The sequence below is a fragment of the Psammomys obesus genome, unplaced genomic scaffold (genome assembly GCF_907164565.1).
Source record: "Psammomys obesus unplaced genomic scaffold, mPsaObe1.curated_primary_1811, whole genome shotgun sequence".
Lineage (NCBI taxonomy): Eukaryota > Metazoa > Chordata > Mammalia > Rodentia > Muridae > Psammomys > Psammomys obesus.
In genome coordinates, this window is record NW_026596131.1 from 14403060 (window position 1) to 14423049 (window position 19990).

At 50.9% G+C, this 19990-nt stretch overlaps 1 protein-coding gene and 1 non-coding gene across 5 annotated transcripts in view; both read left to right on the forward strand.

Annotated features, from left to right (window-relative positions):
• Positions 1-19990, forward strand: part of Rnf213 (ring finger protein 213) — an 86891-nt gene that overhangs the window by 19364 nt on the left and 47537 nt on the right. For all 4 annotated transcript variants that reach the window (XM_055592276.1, XM_055592277.1, XM_055592279.1 and 1 more), the window contains 15 exons: positions 1414-1697; positions 2111-2370; positions 3200-3397; positions 5586-5808; positions 6072-6127; positions 6873-7026; positions 8048-8242; positions 9095-9184; positions 9996-10118; positions 11269-11449; positions 12846-13019; positions 13831-13980; positions 15751-16319; positions 17608-17773; positions 19064-19281. In XM_055592276.1, coding sequence (XP_055448251.1) covers positions 1414-1697; positions 2111-2370; positions 3200-3397; positions 5586-5808; positions 6072-6127; positions 6873-7026; positions 8048-8242; positions 9095-9184; positions 9996-10118; positions 11269-11449; positions 12846-13019; positions 13831-13980; positions 15751-16319; positions 17608-17773; positions 19064-19281 — 3041 coding nt within the window. The remainder of the gene's footprint in view (positions 1-1413; positions 1698-2110; positions 2371-3199; positions 3398-5585; positions 5809-6071; positions 6128-6872; positions 7027-8047; positions 8243-9094; positions 9185-9995; positions 10119-11268; positions 11450-12845; positions 13020-13830; positions 13981-15750; positions 16320-17607; positions 17774-19063; positions 19282-19990) is intronic.
• On the forward strand, positions 15443-15549 carry LOC129665828 (U6 spliceosomal RNA). The gene has a single exon (XR_008718436.1). It is a non-coding gene; the product is annotated as a U6 spliceosomal RNA (small nuclear RNA).

Here is a 19990-nt window from a genome sequence, read left to right on the forward strand (position 1 = left end):
TTTAGTTGAAGCACAGGCGGAATCCCGGCTGAGCCACTTCACAGTCCTGTGGCTTTGCTCATTTTTTTTTTCTTAGTTCTGAGGATGGAATCCAGGTTTAAAAATATTTTAAAATACCTTATTACATTTACATGAGGGTGTATATACCACAAAGAGGCCCAGGCATGCTTGTGGAGGTCAGAGGACAGTTTATTAGGTATGGCAGCAGGATGGAACCTTTATCAACTGAACTGTCTCCACAGGCCCCATAATTTTTTTTCTGTATATTCTTGGCTGTCCTGGACTCGTAGAGATCCACCTGCCTCTGCCTTTCCAAGTGCTGAGATTACAGGCGTGTGCCTCCACACCTAGCACCCATAGTCTTTTAATGACAAGATTTGACTGTTGCCTAGGCTGGTCTTTATTCTTTTTTAATTTTTATTGCTTTAAAGATGGATTAATTTTTTATTTTATGTGAGTAACTATACACTATTTGCCAAGGTCAGCAGAGAGCTAAGTCAGACAATGTTGGCAAAGAAAACATGGTATTCCTCAGACACAGGTCAACCTTGGCTCCTTGGAGGCACTGGCTCAGCCGTAGACTGGCTTTGCCAAGGTCACTGCTAGACAAGGATGCAGAAATAAAGCTGCCTCTGTCCTTTCAGGGCCTCAGAGAAAGTCGTGGGCTGCTCTGTTTCACCGCATACACACGTATGTGTGTCGCGTGTGCGTGCCTAGAAGCCGGAAGAGGGCATCAGATCCCTTAGAGCTGGATTTGCAGGCTGTTGTGAGCCACCACATGGGTGCTGGGAACGGAACCACAGTCCTCTACAACCTCAGCAAGCAGCTGCCCTGAACTACTGAGCCAAGATCACTCCAGACTTTTTTTTTTTTTTTTAAGATTTATTTATTTATTTATTGGTATACAGTGTTCTGCCTGCATGTACACTTGCACACCAGAAGAGGGCACCAGACCTCATTGTAGATGGTTGTGAGCCACCAGGTGGTTGCTGGGATTTGAAGTCAGGACATTTGGAAGAGCAGACAGTGCTCTTAACCTGAGCCATCTCTCTAGCCGCCCACTCCCCCACCTTTTTTAAAAGCCTGGGTCTCATGTAGCACAGATTGGCCTTGGCAAGGAAGACCCTAAGTTTCCCATCCTCTGCCTGCACCTGTCAATTCCTGGGATTGCAGGACTGCTCCTGCCTTCCATGTTTCTGTGGGGCTGGGGAGCCAAGGCTTCGAGCATGCTGAGCGAGCACTGTACCAGTGCGTTGCACCCCAGCCCAGGTTTCACATTATTGGCGCGGGGCTGCACAGGGACACCCCTGAGCCAGCTGGCAGAGTGAGCTGCTCTCCCGCGCGTCTACCTGCTGCGCGAGGCCAGGCCTCCAATTTGGAGCCCACCCACGTGAGGTTCTTCTGTTCCCTCAGACTGGCATCAGTATGATGACATAATCTGCATGAAGCCTCCGGGGAAGCTGCAGCAATGGAAGAACTGGCTCACAGATAGCACGAGGAAAGACCTGGTAAAAGGGAAGAAGCAGGCGGCAGTGGTCATGCTGGGTCGCATCTTCAGTGTGCTGCAGCCCTGGAGTGCCATCAACCTGCAGAGCTTCATGACCCAGTTCAAGCAGTTTTACTCTGTGGTCAGAGTGCCTATGATTTACGAAGGCCAAGCAAAGCGATGGTCCAGCCTGGGATATGACGAAAAAGAGGTACCCAATTCCTATGCTACTGTAGGCGGCCGCTCTGGAGTAGACAGGCAGTGTCCCTTGACCAGGGAGAAGTTAGAAAGACCCCTTGACTGAGTAGTGTGGACGGGAACAGGAGGAACACATGCCCTGCCCTGCCCCCAGCGGTTCCCCTGAGCCTCCAGCCATTGTCCTGTGGTCTCCCAGAAGCAGGCTCCTTACCTGCACTGCGGTGTGGCTGTCTCTAGGATGCCACCTCCCCCACCGCCACCTTGCAGGGCTGGGGACTGGGCATCTGTGAAGCAGGGGAGAGGCCAGTGAGACCTTCCTTGGAGTGCTCCCTGCTCTGGGGTCTCAGGGACCTCTCTGGTCCCTGGCAATGTTACCCACCTCTCTGTGGCCCGCACAGCTCACACGTCTTTCCCTCTTGGGCCTAGGTGCGGGCGAACCTATGGGAGCACATGAAACAGCAGATGGTACCCTTCCTGGAAGGAAAGAGTGGGGACTCTCTGCCTGCCGACTGTTTTGTGAGGAGCAAACTGAAGTTGGGCCTGACCATCCTTTCCATGGTGGAAGAAGTTGACTTTCCTGTACCTAAGGCGGACCTGACCTCACTGTGCTACCTCCTTACCCCGAGTGCTGACTCTCCAGAAGCCCTCCACAGCGACCTGAGCCCCATCCTCAGCAAGCTTCAAATGTATTTTCTGTTTATTCTTTAATTTTCTGTGTGCCCATGTTTCATCTGCATCTGTGTTTGTGCACATGTTCGTGCCTCCTGAAGGGCAGGAGGAGGAGCTGGGCCTCCCGGAACTGGAGTTACAGTTGTGAGCTGCCATGTGGATCCTGGGCACTAAACCTGGGTCCTCAGGCTTAACTGCTGAGCCATCTCAGCTCTCCAGCCCCACTACCCTTCCTTTTTATGTAATAGTCTCACTATGTAGCCGGGCCGCTGAGAGTTCTGCCTGCTGCTCGCTGAGTGCAGGATTGCGGGTGGGAGGCACCATCCTGCTCTCGGAGCTCTGGGGAGTGGTGCAATCACGCAGCCCCAGGTGCTTTGCAGGCTGAGGTGGGAGGAGCCTATGGGCTTGGGACGGGGCATCTCTCCGTAAAGGAATATACCAAGTACAAGCCAAGCTTTGGGTGTTTGCTCACATGCCTCTGTGGAAGCCTGCATGGGCTGCTTAGGTTAGGAGGCCTGTTATCACTGCGGGGTCACAGGAAGTTTGGAGGCTGGTTTGCTTAGGGCTTGAAAGTCGCATCTGGCAGCCTTCCCTGAGTGGCTTTACTGGCGTTAGCTTGTTGGCTTCCTGTGTTTGAGGTAGTTTCCCAGCTGTGCAGTGTGGGTGCACACTGCTCTTGCGGGGTTCCGTGAGGGTTGGTCTAGGAGTGGGGCTACCCTGACTTTCTTAGGAAAGAAGCGTCTCCTGGTGTGGACCCTGTCCAGCCGCACATACTGTTTGTTCCTTGTGCTCTGCAGATAGGCCACTAGCCTGCCCTCCTCTCACTGTGCCTCTGTTTCCTTTTAGATGGCGTGCATACTTGACAAACCTGTGCCACGGGTGCATTGACCAGGGTCTGGACCGATGGCTGGGCACCTTGCCTGTCCTGCACCACTGCACGCAGCTGTCTCCACCCAGGAAGGACTCTAAGAGCCAGGCCGAGGACGCCTGGGCAGGCCTTGAAGGCATCTCCTTTGTACAGTTTCGGGAAAGGGGGCCCACTAAGTGAGTCGAATAGCTGCACTTGGATGCCATTCGCAGATCCACTAATGTGCACCCTTTAACCTTAGTTATGAAGAAAATGTAAACATCCGGGGTATGTGCTTTCAGTGGCAACAGCAGCACGTGTTCTCTGTGCTTTAAGAGAAGCCGGCGGTGGTGGCACATGTCTTTAATACCAATACATGGAAGGCAGAGGCAGGAGGATCTCTTCTGAGTTTGAGACCAGCCTAATGCAGAGTTAGTTCCAAGACAGACAGAGCTATGCAGAAACCCTGTTTCAAAAGACAAAACAGTACTGGTGACAAGTTACTGTTTACCTCCCCACCCCCATCACCAACAGTGTTTCTCCAATCACCTCTTAGGTCAGGTATGTGTAGGGTAATGCCAGCCTCCTGAAGGGTGCCCCCGCTTTGCTGCCAGTCCCCTGTTGTCTCTGCCTAGTTATTTCGTGTGTGTGTGTGTGACTGTCTGTCCTATGGAACAGAGGAGATCCCCAGTATTGGTCTACCATTCTGAAATGGTGCCTTAGTCCTTCAGCCTATGACATTCTGTGCATTCTTCGTACAGAAGCGCTGGGGTTACAGATGCTCAGGCCCTGTGGCTGGCTTCTACATATATACCTGTACGGCAAGCATTGTCACACCCAAGCCGTCCTCCAGCCCTTGCCTCTCTGAGCAGCAGAGCTGCTGGGAGAAGGCTCTGATGCTGGCCTAGGCAGATCAATAATGGTAGTGTTTTCACCGTGGGGTCTCCCTTCTGGGACAAGAAAGTCTTACAGAAGTTCCTTACAAAACAGAGAAGAGGCATGGAATGGATACTTTTTCTTTTTGTTCTGTCCCCCACTTCCTCCTCCTCTCTCCCTCCCTCCCGTCCCCTCATCGTGGAGAGGAAGCTTGGCCTGAGCATGGTTGGCAGGTGCTTTCCCCCTGGGCCCTACCCCAGAAGCCTTATTCCCTTACAGGTATAATATCACATTAGTCTATTGTTATGTCTCAGTTTCCCCTTTGCTGTGAGCAGGCCGCTTTACTCCATTGGGGACGCATTTCAGGCTAATAGGACTTTATCCTGTAATGGTTTATTTATCCCTCAGTGTTGGCGAGAAGTATTTCTGGTTCTGGGGTTTGAACCATGGTTCAAGGAAAGGCAGTCAAGGTCAACTGTAAATCTATTCCCCATACACTGCGTGTACATCAGGGAAACAGCTCCAATGTTTCTCCTTATTGTGTATGGGGGGGGGGGGAAGCACAGATACCTGTCTTCACACATCTGTGGTAAGAATGTTACCAGTGAGGCTAGAATTTGAAGTTTTTGAAAAGCCTGTGACTCTAAAAAGAACACTAACTTGAAAGAAAATTAAAAAAAAAAAATTACAAACTCTCTGCTGACCTTTCACAAAGTATGTCCATTGTTAGCTGGTGGAAAAGCCGCCCTGCATTTGAAATGCAAGCATGCATATTTTCAGCTTCCAATTGCCATAGTTACTGAGTAAAGGTTATTTTTGATAGACGTTCGGACCTCTGCTGACCCTGAGCAAAACCGACTGTTAAGACCACTTAGTTTTGCAGTGTCCTCTAAAACAGAGTAGGATGTGCACATCTGTGCACTGGACCAAACTTAGGAAGACCTGTGGTCAGGGTTGTTATGGTCAGGCTCAGAGCAAGTCCTGTGTCCCTCCCATGATAGCTTGCTGCAACTCAGGGTAGGGCTGGAGGCAGTGCCTTGTGCTGTGGTGAACCCTGGCCTCTGTGTAGGGTAGGGGTGGGGTCTTGCAGTCTTAGATAGACAGGAGAACAGGGGTGGGACTATGATGAGCACCTTAAAGTATGATGACAGCGGCCATCCAGTGGGGGTGGGAATCGGCTAAGAGCCAAGACGGCTGCTGGTTCAGAGCCTGCTGCAGGCCACCCACAGCAACAGGGATGAGCCGGTCACTCTGGACACTGGGATCTCGGCTTCTGCCAACGGAACGCCCACAAAGCTTGATGCCCTGCCCCATACAAACGGCAGCTGTACCACTGGTTTTGGTATGGGATGAAGGTCTAGAGGGCCCAGTGGTCAGCCTACCCTTGGAGTTCCTCACATGCTTTCAATTCTCTCCCTGGCTGGCTTTTGTTTCCCACAAAGCCCTGCAATCTTTAAATCTGCCTTACTCTATGTTGGCCATCTCACCTGGCTTCTGCTCTGTCTTCAGGAACCAGGCTCTCCAGTTCGTGCAGCGTCATCTGGCCCTGCTGCAGGTGGATGAGTACCTCTTCCGCTCCTGGTTCAGCCTGGTCCCTCTGGCGAGCTTAACTGCCTACCTGGAAAACTCCATAGAATACCTGAGCCATGCCCCTGCCCGAGTCCTGGACTGTTTTCAAGGGCTTTCATACCGGCTCCGAGGACTGGGGAAGATCTCACACCAAAACGTAGAGGTGTGTTGTGGGGTGTGGACCAGCAAGAACCGGCTCACTGCTGCAGGGCTGGGAGAGGGCTCAGTGGTAGAGGGCCCCTCATGAGTAAAAGCCTGGGCCTCTTCCTCAGCACCACAAGCCAAAAGTGAGGCAGAAGGGAAGCTGCTTTAAGGGAAGGAAAGACCATATCAGTGTTCCATGAGCGCAGAGGCCTTTTTTCTTGGCACAGTCTCCGAAAATACAGTCATGTCATGATTGCACCTTCCTTCTCTTCACTCTCTTAGGATGTTGAGAGGGTCTTTAAAATGCTGATGCACCTTGTGGAAATCTATCAGGTCACGTAAGTACAAAGGCCAGAGGCAGCCTTGTTTTCCACATGCTCCGGGAGGCATGGTGGGTGCCCTGATGGCCACAGCTTCTCGCACAGGCTGCCTCTCTGGGGAGACCATAAACCAACATGTTCTCCAAGCTCTATGAGGCGCCCCAGCTTTGGCTGCTGAAAATTTACCCTCTGCCCTTGCTGTGCTTGCCTTCACTGTACTTTGGGGCTCATTGGAGGGCAAGTCAGCCTTGAAAAGTCAAACATGGCTGTATTATGTTCCCACTGCTGTGACAAGGAGCTTGCCAGGAGAGCAGGAGGGAGGGTGCGCTCCCGCACTGGTGAGGGGTGAGGGCCGTGCTGCTTGGGTTCTCCTGCAGCAGGGTCATGAAGCAGGGCATGTGCTGCCTCTGAAGTCAGGAAGCCGGGAGACCCGTGCTGGCGGCCAGCTCTTTCTCTGTTTTTTCTTCATTCTGGAACTGCATGAGCTGCAACCATGGGTCCTCCTGTAGTGTGGCACGTGGTCCTGGCTGCTGAGCCTTCCCTCCAGCCCCAGCCCCACCCCTTTTCCATATACAGATTGTCAGGCATGCTAGGTAGTCAGATAAGTCCCTGTGAGATCCATGCACAAACACACTCAGTAAACATTAACCTGTGTTTGTAGGACACAAAGGAATTGCTCTTTATTTCAATTTAGCCTTTTCTTTTCCGTCCCTCTTCTCAGTTCTCAACCATTTCTCATTTCTCTGCACTATTTTTTGAGTAGGATGTTTGGGGAGAGCCTGTTAAAGACCTACTTAACTGAGTGTCTGACCCTCCATGAAACTGTCTGCAAGGGCACAGCTAACGTGATATTCTACGAGATTCCTGCCCTGTCTGCCGAGCTTGTCTGCAAGATGCTTACGCTCAGACCTCCAGGGGTAAGTGGGGTTCTCGAGGCCTATACTGTTTGGAGGGATGGGCGTCTAGCATCCTCAGCTGGAAGGGGAAGGAGACTAGCTGTGGGCTGACTCAGCCCTCAGGGAGTTTATTGGGGTCCTGCTCCAGCTGAGCTGTCTGGGCATGGAGGCATTTGGGACCAGGGGGGGAGATTGCTTCTGCTGTCCAAAGGCAGGACCCCACTCATTACACTGGGGACCACTCTGCCCTGAGCACATGCTCGTTCCCTGCTTTCTGCGCGGGAGTTTAGAGTAGCAAAGCCCATGTCCTAAGTGCCCCACGGTGCGCCTGCACCCTCCTCTGCTCCCGGCCCCGCTCCCGGCCCAGCGACCGGCCCCTGGCCCTCTGTGCTTGCTGGAGGGGACTGCAGCCTGGTCTCCACTTCAGATCTTCATGTCTTTGAACTTCATCCTTCTTGCTGCTTCCTTCACTCACCCATTTGAGACAGTGCTCTCACTGCTGTGCGTCATCTCTCTGAGTCTGCTCCTCAGCTGGAAAGTGGTAGAGAGGACTTGGGCATTTCACTGAATTTCTTTTTTTTCAAAAGTCAGAACTGACTATCAATGGAAGATAATTGTATATTTTGTTATTCCTTTTAGTTTTTTTCAACATATTTATATTTTTATTTATAACATGTTATATAAATACTTATGTTTTATATGTGTGTATTTGTCAGAGAGAGAGAGAGAGAGCCAGAGATCAAACCATGGTATGAGTGTAGAAGTCAGGACAACTTGTAAGGAAGGCTCAGATCTCAGCCAGCTGTGGTGGCACATGCCTTAATTCCACTCAGGAGCAGAGGCAAGCAAATTGCTGCGAGTTTGAGGCCAGCCTGGTCTACAAAGTGAGTCCAGGACAGCTAAGGCTACACAGAGAAACCCTGTCTAGAAAAAAAAAAACCCAAACAAACAAGTCAGTTCCCCCCACTGTGTGGGTTCTGGGGATCATACGCTGGTCATCAGGACTGATGCCTGATGCAATCCCTCTCTCACATGCCTACAGGGTACCAAAGAAGAGGCGGCAGCAAAAGCTGATGAAGACTTGCTGACACACACTTTCCAGGAAGCCCTGAACATCACAAGAAACTGGCTGCACCACATGTTTAAAAGGAGCATGTTCCGTGTCAGCTCAGACCCTTCCCTGCTTACCTATTTTAAAGAGATGGTGGTCCAGCTTACCTACTCTGAAGAGATAGAGGTAAGCCTTCCTGAGAGCTTGCGAAGCTGCCAAGGGCACATAGGTGTAGACATAAGTAAGGGACTGGGAACCATCACCGCTGTCCCAAGAACTATGACCATGTCCTGAGGCCCAGCCAGTGGGCTCCCCTGTAAAGAAGGGACTTTGTAGACCCAGGAACAGATGGAAAGTGCTGAATTGTCCAGGGTCCCTCTTGCCAAGAGGTGATGGGGACAGCAGTGTCAGGAATGCTGCTTAAAGCTGGGGATGTGGCGAGTGACGCTGGAGCTTTGAGCTGGAGGTAAGAAAGAAGCTGTGGAGTGACAGCCAGGTGCCCCTGAAGCGAGGCCAGGAGTACAGTTCTGCAGGTGAGCTTGGGTTAGTCCACTGTGGCTGGCAGTGCCTGGCTCATCACCTGGTGGTGTAACATCTGTACCTCACCCCAAGTGGTAGAGAAATACCAGCAGTGTGTGCCAAAGCAAAACCCTGGGCTTTAGTGGAAGGAACTGTGTCTACTCTTCTTCACTCATGCATTAGGGGAGACCCCTTCCAAACAAAGAAAAGTCACACACGGGGAGGATGGTTGTGGGCCCTGCATTGTATGGGCCAGTGTGGATCGCCTTGCTCTGATTCATCAGTGACAGTGTCCTTGAGGCCTGGGCTCTAGCCGTTCATGCTGCCATAACAGGATCCACCTTGTTTTCCTCTCTTGAGACAGGATCTTATTATGGTGTCCAGGCCAGCCCCGAACCCCTGGACTTTGACAATCCTCCTGCTTCAGTCTCCCAAATACCTGGGACCACAGATCAGCAACCCTGTGCCTGGCTGTCTTCTACTTATATTCCCTCCCGTTGTCACTTCTGAATCTTGCAGGTATGGCGGAGGCTGGCAGAAATCAAGTTCCCGGAGAAGCATGGCTGGAAGCAGTCACTGCTAGGAGACATGGAAGGGAGGCTCAAGCAGGTACCTGAGCTTGGGGTGCAGCGGAAACCAGCCCCTCACTCACATACCCACTGGTGGAGTGCTTTCAGTGTGAAGGCTGGTGGTGCTCAGGCAGGGGTCAGACGTGTGTTTCTGCTTTGGCCACTGTCTTGACCTCAGAAGAATGTCAGAGCTTTTCTGTGTCCCTCAGAAGACTAGGGACAGAGTTTTTTATGATGGGGACCCTAATCATAGCCAGGGATGTGTGCACACACACTGGACTGGCCAGTTAGGTAATAAAAGCTGCAACTGAGGGGAAACACACACAGACACACACACACTGCGTGTGAATGAAGCTTGGTGATAATGGAAAATCAGTTTTTACGTATGTTTTATCAAACTGTCCAATAGATGTTAGAAAAGTTGAAGTAGAAGGAAACAGCTTATTTTTTCAAAATTTACCTATTTTCACATGCTGCAGTGCTGGCAGGTTTTTTGTTGTTTTTGTTTGTTTGTTTGCACAGGGTGGGTCAAATGGCTTTTTAAGCTTTGGGTTTCTGAGTGGCTTTTTATCCCAGGCCTGCTTCAAGCTCCCAGCAATTCCTCCTGCCGTGGCTTCTCAAGTGCTGGGACACAGGCAGCAGCCACATGTCCAGCTACAGACATGATTTTCCTTGTTCCTCTCATGGTGGGGTCATTGTGCACATTCTTGATGTATGTGCAGGGAAGCTTAAGTCACGGGCGGTGAGGACACCTCATGTTTCCCCAGTGTAGCAGTGGGGTACCCCACAGCCCTCGCGCCTTCCCCCTTGAGGCACCCACATCCCTGATCTTGCCTCCCCCTTCTCTGCAGGAGCATCCCCGTTTGCAGATCTCCTTCTTCTGCAGCAGTCAGTGGCAAGATGGCGGACTCCATGATAATGTGGCCAGGAGCTTTGAGAAGTGTGTCATTGAGGCTGTGAGCTCTGCCTGCCAGGTCACTAGCCTTTCCAGCATGGGCTCACAGGGGCTTTCTGATAGGTCTGCCAAAGGTGCTGAAGCCTGCTTGTTCTGAGACCCCCTTTGTGCCCAGAGCCATATTCTTATCCAGCAACTTAAGAAACAGCATGGATTCTTGTTCCCTGGGCTATTGAGTGCCGTGCAAAGCCACAACTGTTAGGCCAGGTGTCAGAGCAGGTCGGCCAAGCCCAGCCTTGTCTACGTAGCTAGGGTCAGGCCAGCCAGGGCTACACAGTGAGACTCTGTAACAAGCCTCACAGGCCTTGCCCAGCTGCCTGGCAGGCTGAGCCTCAGTCCCGCCCGCGAGCATCAACTGCTGGCTTGGCATTATTTTCTGTTAGGTCTTTTCTATTCAGTGACTGAGACAGGGGCCGCATGTGTGAGAGGCGCACTCACTGAGCTGCTTCCTCGAGCTCCTGTAGTTCCAGCTCTATAAGGCCCTTCATCATCCACCTGAGTCCTCTGAGTCAGGGCATGAGGTCAGGTCCAGTTTCAAGACACACATGAATGGAGATCAGAGAACGACATCTTTTGGCATCTAGATCTCCTTCCATGTGGGAGCCAAGGGTTGTCAGGTTTGTTGGCAGGCACCTTACCCATCTCTCTGGGCTACACTTTGCTATTTCCAGTCTATATTTTTAATGTATGTGGTGCTGAGCATTGAAGCAGGGCTTTAGTCGTGGCACGCAAGCATTTAGCCATTGTGTCACACCCTGGTGAGCATTTTTCCTTTTGAGGCTCTGTGAACTGTTTTGAATAGATGTGAAATATTATTGAAAGGAAAACCGTGAAAAGAAAAATAATATATTATAAAAAGTTACAGCTAAAACCAACAAAGAAGCACAAAGCCACACAGTGAAATTAAGGAACCCAGTGACTTTCTGCGTGACCTTATATGTTTCTCATGTGCCCTCTGGTAACTCGAGCCCGTTACCTACATTCAGTATTCTAAAGATAACTTTTGAAAAAATTATTTAAGGTAAGGTTTTAGCCCAGGCTGGCCCCGGACTCTGTGCAAATGCTAGGATTACTGTTTCTCAGTACCAAGCCCAGCGTTCATAGTTCTATTTTAAAACAACCAACTGTTAAGTAAGACTTTACTACATTTTCACTCATTTTCGTTACAGTCTCAGACCAGTGTCCTCGAGGGGCTCTCGTGTCAGGATATGCGGAAATTTGGTACCCTCCTGTCTGCTGTGATAACCAAGTCATGGCCTATGCACAATGGGGAGCCTGTGGATGACCTGGATGAGATCTTCAAATACCTGCTCAAGGGCCCAGATGTGAGGCAACTCTTCAGGCTTCAGGGTGTGTGTGGGGAGCACCTGGGGGAGGTGTGTGCAGGTGTCTGCCAGGAGCAGCTGGGGGAGGGCGGGGTCTCGGCTGCTGGGAGCAGGACTCTGAGTGGCGGTGCTGATAAAGGGAGCAGCTGAGATGGAGGGACCTGGACAGGTGTGGGCATCTTGCCAAATGAAGGCTAAAGCCACACCAGCTGCCTGGCTGCCCCGCTGTCCTGGAGACTGCCTCCCTGGCGCTCCCTAAGGCCTCAGTTTCCAGATGAAGGGTATCAAGTGCAGAGTACAGGAGATTGGCTTCCGGTCTGCAGACGGTGTGTGGGCTGTGAGATGGCTCAGCTTCGGTAGCACCAACGTCCCCAGCCTTCGTACGCAACAGGCTGCACTTGCCAGCCACTAGCCAAACCTCAGGTCCATTGAGACCTTGGTTAGTTACTATTTATGGACTGCTTACACTTGCAGGTACGCGCGCACACACACACACACACACACACACACACACACACATACTGATTAACTAATAGAATAGGAGGCCCTCCCCCCCCAAATCCTCCCATGATACACAGACCCCAAGTGTTAAGCCTCCCCCTGAAGTCTCTCCCGTGTCTTGTGTGAGCTGCTATGTTTAGATCTTGTAGCAGGAATGTGCTGGGTTTGGCAGGAAAAGCCCAGGTCAGGTTGTAATAGTCATGTTCACCGACAGTCCAGTCCAGAAGCCCCTCTTGACTTGTGTGTGGTGTAAGGCAAAAAAGGGTTACTGCGGAGGTGGGTGCTGTACGCACGTACTGTTAGCTTGAGTGTGCCACGTGTGTATTTTTGTTTGCTAGGTTTTCTAGAAAAATCCATCAGCACCATAGTTCCCACACAGCTCCCCCAGCACCCCTGGACTGCTGTTAACATCTGGAATGTGTAGATGGTCCTGCTGGCACACTGTTGTTAAGGCAAATCTGAGGGTTGGTAGGGCGCTCTAGGTTTTAGTCGGAGTATGATGGCAGGTTTGGAGCAGGCAGTGTCATACACAATATCCTCAGTGCCCCAAGGGTCTGGGACCCTCTCCTGGAGTCTGTTTTCTAGAACATCCCCCACTGGGAATCATATGGCACGTGTGACTTTAGACAGGCTCTGTGTAGCCTTGGCTGTTCTGGACTCACTGTGCAGATCCCCCTGCCTCTGCCTCCCAAGTGCTGGGACTGAAGGCGTGCCCCACCACATGATCTAATACAGATCTAATGATGGCAGCGGAGCACAGCGGCCAGGATATGCAGAGCCGGGAGCCATGCCCTATTGAAGTATCTACACCAGAAATTGCCTGACCGCTGCTGTCCCAGGAGGAGTCGTTAGGAATGCATGGTGGAAATTGATGGGGTCAGGAGACTCGGGTTCTGAACTGTGTGCTCTTCCTCTATCAGAAACCAATGAGAAAATCATCCATAGCATCACAGAGAAAGGCAGGCAGCTGATGGCCACTGCTGAGTCTGTGTTCCAAAAGGTTGCCGAGGACCTTGAAAATGGCACCATTGTGGTTGGACAGCTGGAGTTGATCCTTGAGCATAAGAGTCAGTTTGTTGACATCTGGAACTTAAGTAAGTATCCAAGTGAGGTGAGATATCACCTTCAGGCTGATGAGAAACACCAAGAGGGAGAAAGCTTGAGTGTGCCATTGTGGGACTCCCTCATTCCTGGGGTCACAGGCCACTGATCTCCAGGAACAAGGGACACACTGGGGCTTCTGAGGCCCATGAGCACAAAGGGAAGTAACATTTGAGAACCAGTTTCAGGGAGGCAGATCAACAATTTTCCGGGTGAGGGAAGGTTCTATAGGACTTTAGTAGGGATTGGGGATATCCAGGATGGGCCAGTGTCATTGGCTGATGGTACTGAGATGCCTCACTAACATGGAAAGGCACCCCAGAAATCCCAGGTGCCTGCCCTGTGTGTTCTTATTGGGAGAAAGGGTGTTACCCTGTCATTTCCCTGAGGACTACATGACATTCCCCAGGTAAAGGTGTAGAGATTCGAGCTACCCAGATGAGGCAGAAAAGGGAGTCCTCCATTTTGCCTAGCTCAGGGCTTTCTGGTTATGAAGGACTGCAACCTTAGTAGCAGGGTCCAGCAGCCATTTTGTGGACAGGATACGCTTGTGAGCTTTGTAATTGCCAGCAGTTCTTGCCAGAAAGTTGAGAAGCCATGGTTTACTATTCTGAGGGTATCATGTGAAGGCAGTAGAATAACAGCAGTAGGAGCTTGCTGTGTTCCGTGCTGCCAAGCACATGGCACAACGGTCTTCATTAGCTGGGTGAGCAGAAGTCTTCCCAGTCCCCCTCATTGCCCTGACCATGAAGCATGAACGTGGGAGACAGACAGGTTTGTGTGAGCTGTCGAGTTACTTTTCAGGTCGAACAAGGCTGCCACTGCGTGAGAAGGCCTGTGCTGTGAAGGACTTGCTGGACAGGAGGAAGGATGATCTGAATTTCCTCAAGCGAGAGAAGAGATACGTGGAGAGTCTCCTGAGGCAGTTCGGGGGAGTGAAGCACCTCCTGCAAGGTGGGCCCCAGGAGAATGAACAACTGAGGGGCCTCAGGGTGAAGGGCAGGGCAGGTGCAGTGAGGATGGACAGCAAGGTGCACAGAGGCAGAGATAGATGGGCGGGTCATGGGAGAGTGTGTGTGTGTGTGTGTGTGTGTGTGTGTGTGTGTGTGTGTGAGAGAGAGAGAGAGAGAGAGAGAGAGAGAGAGCGCACATGTGGAGTCCCAGGATAGATAACTGGGATTTTTTTTTCTTGAGCCCTTTTTCATCTTATTCAATGAGACACAATCACAATCCTACCCACAATCTCAATCAGAACGAGACAATCACACCCTCAGCCAGTTTGCTCTAGGGATTCCTTCATCCCTGACTCCCAGCTGGAGTTACAGCCCGACGGCCATACCCACCCAGTATTTATATGGGTTCTGAGGATCAGAAGTTTAAAATCTGAGTTCACTGGCTTTTGCCAGAGGTACTCAGCATGACCTGTGTTCACTTCCACTCCTGAGGGCACCCCTGCGTGCTCACTCCTATCAAAAGAAGTGATTCTCCCAAGATGGTGAGGGAGCTCTGGCCTCCTTCTACCTTGCAGGCTGGGGACCTGTGCCTCTGCCTAAGTGTGCTCCCTTGTATTTCACTGCCTGCTTGCCCCAATTCTGTTTGGTAGGCACAGCTCAGCTCCCTTCCCGAGGAAGAATGAGAGCTCTGAGTCTCTGGGAATGTCTGCCCTAGCCGAGGCGCACGGCTGGGCTAGGGACAGAGGACACAGGGGAAGTCAGTGCCCTAGGCGTGGTGCGCCTGCCTGGAAAGCCTGCACAACCCTGCTTTCCAACCTTTGTGCGGACAAATTCTCCCTCACTGGGCCAGACGCTCCTCAAATTCAGAGATCCACCTACCTCTGCCTCCTGAGTGCTGAGACCAAAGCATGTGCCACCTAGACCAGCCAGTTTCTGGCTTGTTTTAGAGTTAGTGTTGGCTTTAGAAGGGAGTTTCCCAACTGACCTTTTACCCAGAGTTTACAATATTTTCCTTCTTGTGAGAACTGAAAAAGCCAAGATGGAAGGGAAGGAAGATGTATGTGTTCTCCGAGAAAATGATCCCAATGGTTGTAATTGAGTTTTCTTAGAGAGGCAACTAGAGAAAAGGTCAGGTCTGTGTGTCTACAGTAGAGCCCTTGTCCAGTGTTGCAAGGCAGCAGGATTTGTCAGTGCCAAAAGAACAAACTCCAGCTCTACACATTCTGACTCATGGCCACAATCCCAGCAATTCAGAGGTTGAGGCCTGAGGATAATTAATTGAAGGATAATGAGTTCAGACCTCACTAAGAGATGGGATGTCAGGTGGTGGAACTCACCTTTGATCCCAGGATTGGGAGACAGAGGCAAGTGGATCTCCGAATAATTTGGGGGCCAGCCTACAGAACAAGTTCTAGAACTGCCAGCGCTACACAGAGGAACTCTGTCTCAAAAAGAGAAGCCAGGTGCTCGCTTCGGCAGCACATATACTAAAATTGGAACGATACAGAGAAGATTAGCATGGCCCCTGCGAAAGAATGACATGCAAATTCGTGAAGTGGTCCATATTTAATAGAGAGAGAGAGAGAGAGAGAGAGAGAGAGAGAGAGAGAAGCCAGGTACTCAGGAGGCAGAGGCAGGCGGGTCTCTGTTCTAGCCAGCCTGGTGAAAATATAGGGTGGGAAATGGGAGGCATGATAAAATACAAAAAGTGTATTAAAAAGCTACTATGATCAGAGGTTTAACTTCCAACCTTTCACTCTGTTTTCCATAGTGGAGTTTGGAAATATTGAAGCAATACACGCTCAAGACCTCAGCAATACGAAACTAAACGAAGCCGTGATAAAGCCATCCAGTTCCTCACCCATCAAAAGGAAGACACATTACGACCTGAGCCCTGAGATCCGAGAAATGGCAAGCAAGCTGCACTCCCTGAAAGACAGCCACATCTTCCAGCAGTTCTGGAAAGAGACAGCGGAGTTGCTGAGTAAGGAGCGAAGAGAGCTCTTGCTCCCAGAGGCCTGGGAATACCTCTACAACCCTTGCTACAAGCAGTTCCACACTCTGTACCAGAATCTCAAGTCAGGAGAGATTACCTTCGCTGAGGTTGATGCCATCTTCAGAGATTTTGTAGATAACTACGATGAACTGACTGAGGACCTTAAATCCCTGTGCACTGTGGATTCCCAGGCCCCAAAAGGTTGGATCCCAGAGCGTGTTGGGCAGATCAAAGAATACCATACCCTGAACAAGGCTGTCAGCTCTGCCAAGGTCATCTTGCTGGTCCAGAGAGCTTTGGGTGTGACTGGTGACTTCAGTGTTCTGAACCCATTGTTAAATTTTGTAAGTTTGGCTCTCCTGAGAGTGATGGTGACCTAGATCTCCCTGAGGGATGGGGGGGGGGGGTCTGGCTTGTGGGGGGGGGGGGGAGTGAGATGGGGGAGGGGTGGGCCAGACTTCTGACTAGAATCGGGTGGGGTGGGAGTGGGGGGCATCTGGCTGGTGGGGGTTGGTGGTGTTGGAGCAGCAGGAGACAGCAGAACCCTCCTCAGTGCTCAACAGTGCAGAGGCTATGCTCTGTCTTTAACGAGAAGGTGAACGTCTGAGCTAGTAAGTCTCAGGCCATCTGCCAGGGGATCAGCAATTCAAGAAGAGGAGATGTTCTTTTTATTATTTTGAGATTTTAATTATTTATTTCTCTCCTTTCCAAACTCTCCTATGTTCCCCTCCTTGCTTTTTTTCAAATCCATGGCCTCAAGCCTGGTGTTGTGGCACAAGCCTATAATCCCAGCACTCTGGAGTCAGAGGCAGGCAGATCTCTGTCAGTTCAAGGCCAGCCTAGTCTACAGAAAGAGTCCAGAACAGCTCAGGCTACACAGAGAAGCTACCCCCCCCCAAAAAAAAAAAAATAAAACCCACAACCACCACAACCAACAAAATAGTAAGAATGGATAAGATTATCAAAATCTTGGCTACTTTTGCCATGGTCTTTAATAAAAGAATCTGACCACTGAGGTCACAAAAACACAGAAGGATGGAAGGTATGTATCATGGATGTAATTGCATCAGCTCTAGGCAGTAGCAGCAGCAGCAGCAACACCATACCTGGCAGAGCTGAGGCAGGAAGTTTCTATTCTGAGGTACTATGTAGTCTGCCTGGCCTGACTGCTGCTCTGTAGACCAGGCTGGCCTTGAACTCACAGAGATCCACTTGCCTCTGCCTCCAAGTGTTGGGATATGGTATGTGTCACCACGGCTTCCTTTAGGCCTTATCCTTGACCAGTGAAATTGAAATATATAAGTATATATTAAATATAGAAATACATTAAATTAAATACATTAAATATATTAAATTAATAAATATAGAAATATAGAGAGACGAGTAAAATTAAAATATATAGAGGGAGACTTTTGGTGAGATTTTAAAGGCTCCGGAAGCTTTGGTGTAGAGTGGGAGGTGCGGGGCGGGGGGTAGTGGGCAGGAACACGGGGCAGTGTTGATCTGGGAGGAGAAGGTCCTGTTGTCCTTGATGTGAAGTGTGCCAAGCTCCTGCCGTGGGTGGTAACTGTTCCTGTCTGAACACCAGGCTTGGCTAACTAGGGCCAGCACAAGCTAAATTTCATCTTCCAGGCAAATTCCTCTGAGAACTTTCGTCATGAGAAACTGGTCCAGATGAGCCCAGAGTTCATCCAGGCCAAGAAGTTGCTCCAAGACATCAATGAGCCTCGTGGCCACTGCCTGGAGGAGCTTGCCCGGCAGACGGAGCTGGTGACCTGGCTTCGGGAGGCCTTGGGAGGTATGGCCTGCCCTGTGGCTGTGCCTGGGTCCTGTACATGGCACCATGTGGTATTTAGGAGGTTCCCATCCTTTCAGAACTGGACAGAGGCCAGGAAAGTTGCTCCCTGCCTTCCTTGGGTAGAGGGGCAGTATCTGTTTTGTTGACTGGGGTCATATTTTACTCCCATGGTGTCTGTCAGTTTCCTTTGCCCCTGCTTGCTGGGAATAGCTGAAGGTCTTTCTATAAAACCCAGCCTCCATTAGCCTTTTATTTTTATTTTGTATGTAACAGTGTTTTGTCTTCATGTCTGTATAAATCCCACATATGTGCCTGATCCCCTGGAACTGCCCTGTGGGTTGAAAGCTGCCCTGTGGGTGCTGAACCTGGGTCACCTCCAACACCAACAAGTGCCCTGTGTAGCCCCGGCTGTTCCAGATCTCACTCTGTAGACCATGCTGGCCTCTGCCTCCCGAGGGCTGAGACTAAAGGGAGGAGCCACCATCTGACATTTGCCCTTTTTTTCAATTATTATTAAATAATTTTATTTTTCATTTTATGCGTATGGGTGTTTTTCCAGCATGTGTGTTTGTGTACCCTAACACGCATGGTACCCAGAAGGTGTCAGATCCTGTGTGGGGGGAGTTTTGGATGATTGTGAGCAGCCATGTGGGTGCTGGGAATTGAACCTGGGTCCTCTGGAAGAGCAGCCAGTGCTCTTAGCTATCGAGGCATCTCTCCAGTCCTCTTCCCCATTTAACCTTTTCCTCCAGAACAGGACTGCTCTTGCCCACACAGGTATTGTTTCACAACCCCATGAAGGTTTTTTCCTAGCAGAGAGCTTGGCACTGTTTAGTTACGAAGATGAGGTGGGGAGGTGGGAAGGGAGGGGCATTGCAGGGGTGGGAAGAGGGCAGTCAGCCACTGTCACACACCAGGACCTGCGAGTAGGAACTGCCTGCTGCTGCCAAGGGGCTGCTCCAGCTCACTGTGTTGCCTTCATCTGGGGCCTTTGGTTCCACAGTGACGCACGTCTGTTGAGTGGTCAGAAACCCGGGGAGAGTTAGCTCAGTTCATCGTCAGTGTTTTTTTTACCCACCACTTAAGTGACATTGTGGAGATTCACAATGTAGCTTGTGCTCAGCGACCTGCTGTCTGAGAAAGGTTAGCTGCCAGTCAACAGACTTAGTGTATGTTCCACATCTGAGCAAAAGCAGGAAGTGGTCAGACCAGGTGTCCGATGATAGCTTCCCTTAGGATTCCTGCCTGAAATTCACATGGTCATGTAATGACCTCCCCTCTTCTCTCAAGACATCAACGAGCTCAAGGTGTTTGTGGACCTGGCCTCCATCTCTGCGGGGGAGAGCGACATTGATGTAGACCGGGTGGCCTGTTTCCATGACGCTGTGCAGGGCTATGCTCCCCTGCTGTACAAGCTGGACCCAGCTGCAGGGTTTCAGGAGTTCATGGATCATGTGCAGGAGCTCTGGAGGGCCCTGGACAATGACCCTCACCTGCCCAATAAGCTGGTAAGTGTACTCAGTGTCTGAGGCAGAGCCAGTGCAATGGCTGACCGCTCAGTGACCCCCACAGGCTGTGGCAAGGCTGCCACAGATGGCAGTGACCCCTCCGGGCTGGCAAGGCTGATGCTGATGTAGCTGCTTCATGACGGATCCCACTGTGCATGGGAACAGGTGTCCTGTCTTGAGTCAGGAGGGCATGTATACAAAGTGGCATGTTGTTCCCTGCGGCTGGAAGCGGGGGGAGAGTGAGAGGAAGAATCATGCTGAAGTCTTGCCTGGTTCTCTGAATGGTCATTTTCTTCTATTACTCTGACTGGCACTTGAAGAACAGCTGAGACTTGACCTCTGGCCTTCATATGCATGTGCACAGACGTGTGCCTGCACGTGGGTGTGACCAGAATTCACTAGTATGTGTACGCTCACATACAGACACAACAGTTGTTCTGGGGGCTGAATTCACTTCCCTAACTTTCCATTGAACTGACATACTGCCCAGCGTCCTTGCATGGCCTCAGACTGAAGAAGTGGGATACATAGAGAGCTAAAAGCTCACATCCAATGGCAGCCCATAATGCAAGCTTTCCTTACTCCTCTGGTCTTTCTCAGAAACCATAAATGGACTCAGGCTTAAGAATGGTTCAACCTCTGTTGCTTTTGCTGACAACCCAGGTTTCGTTCCCAGCACCTACATGGTGGCTTACAACCTCCGTTTCCA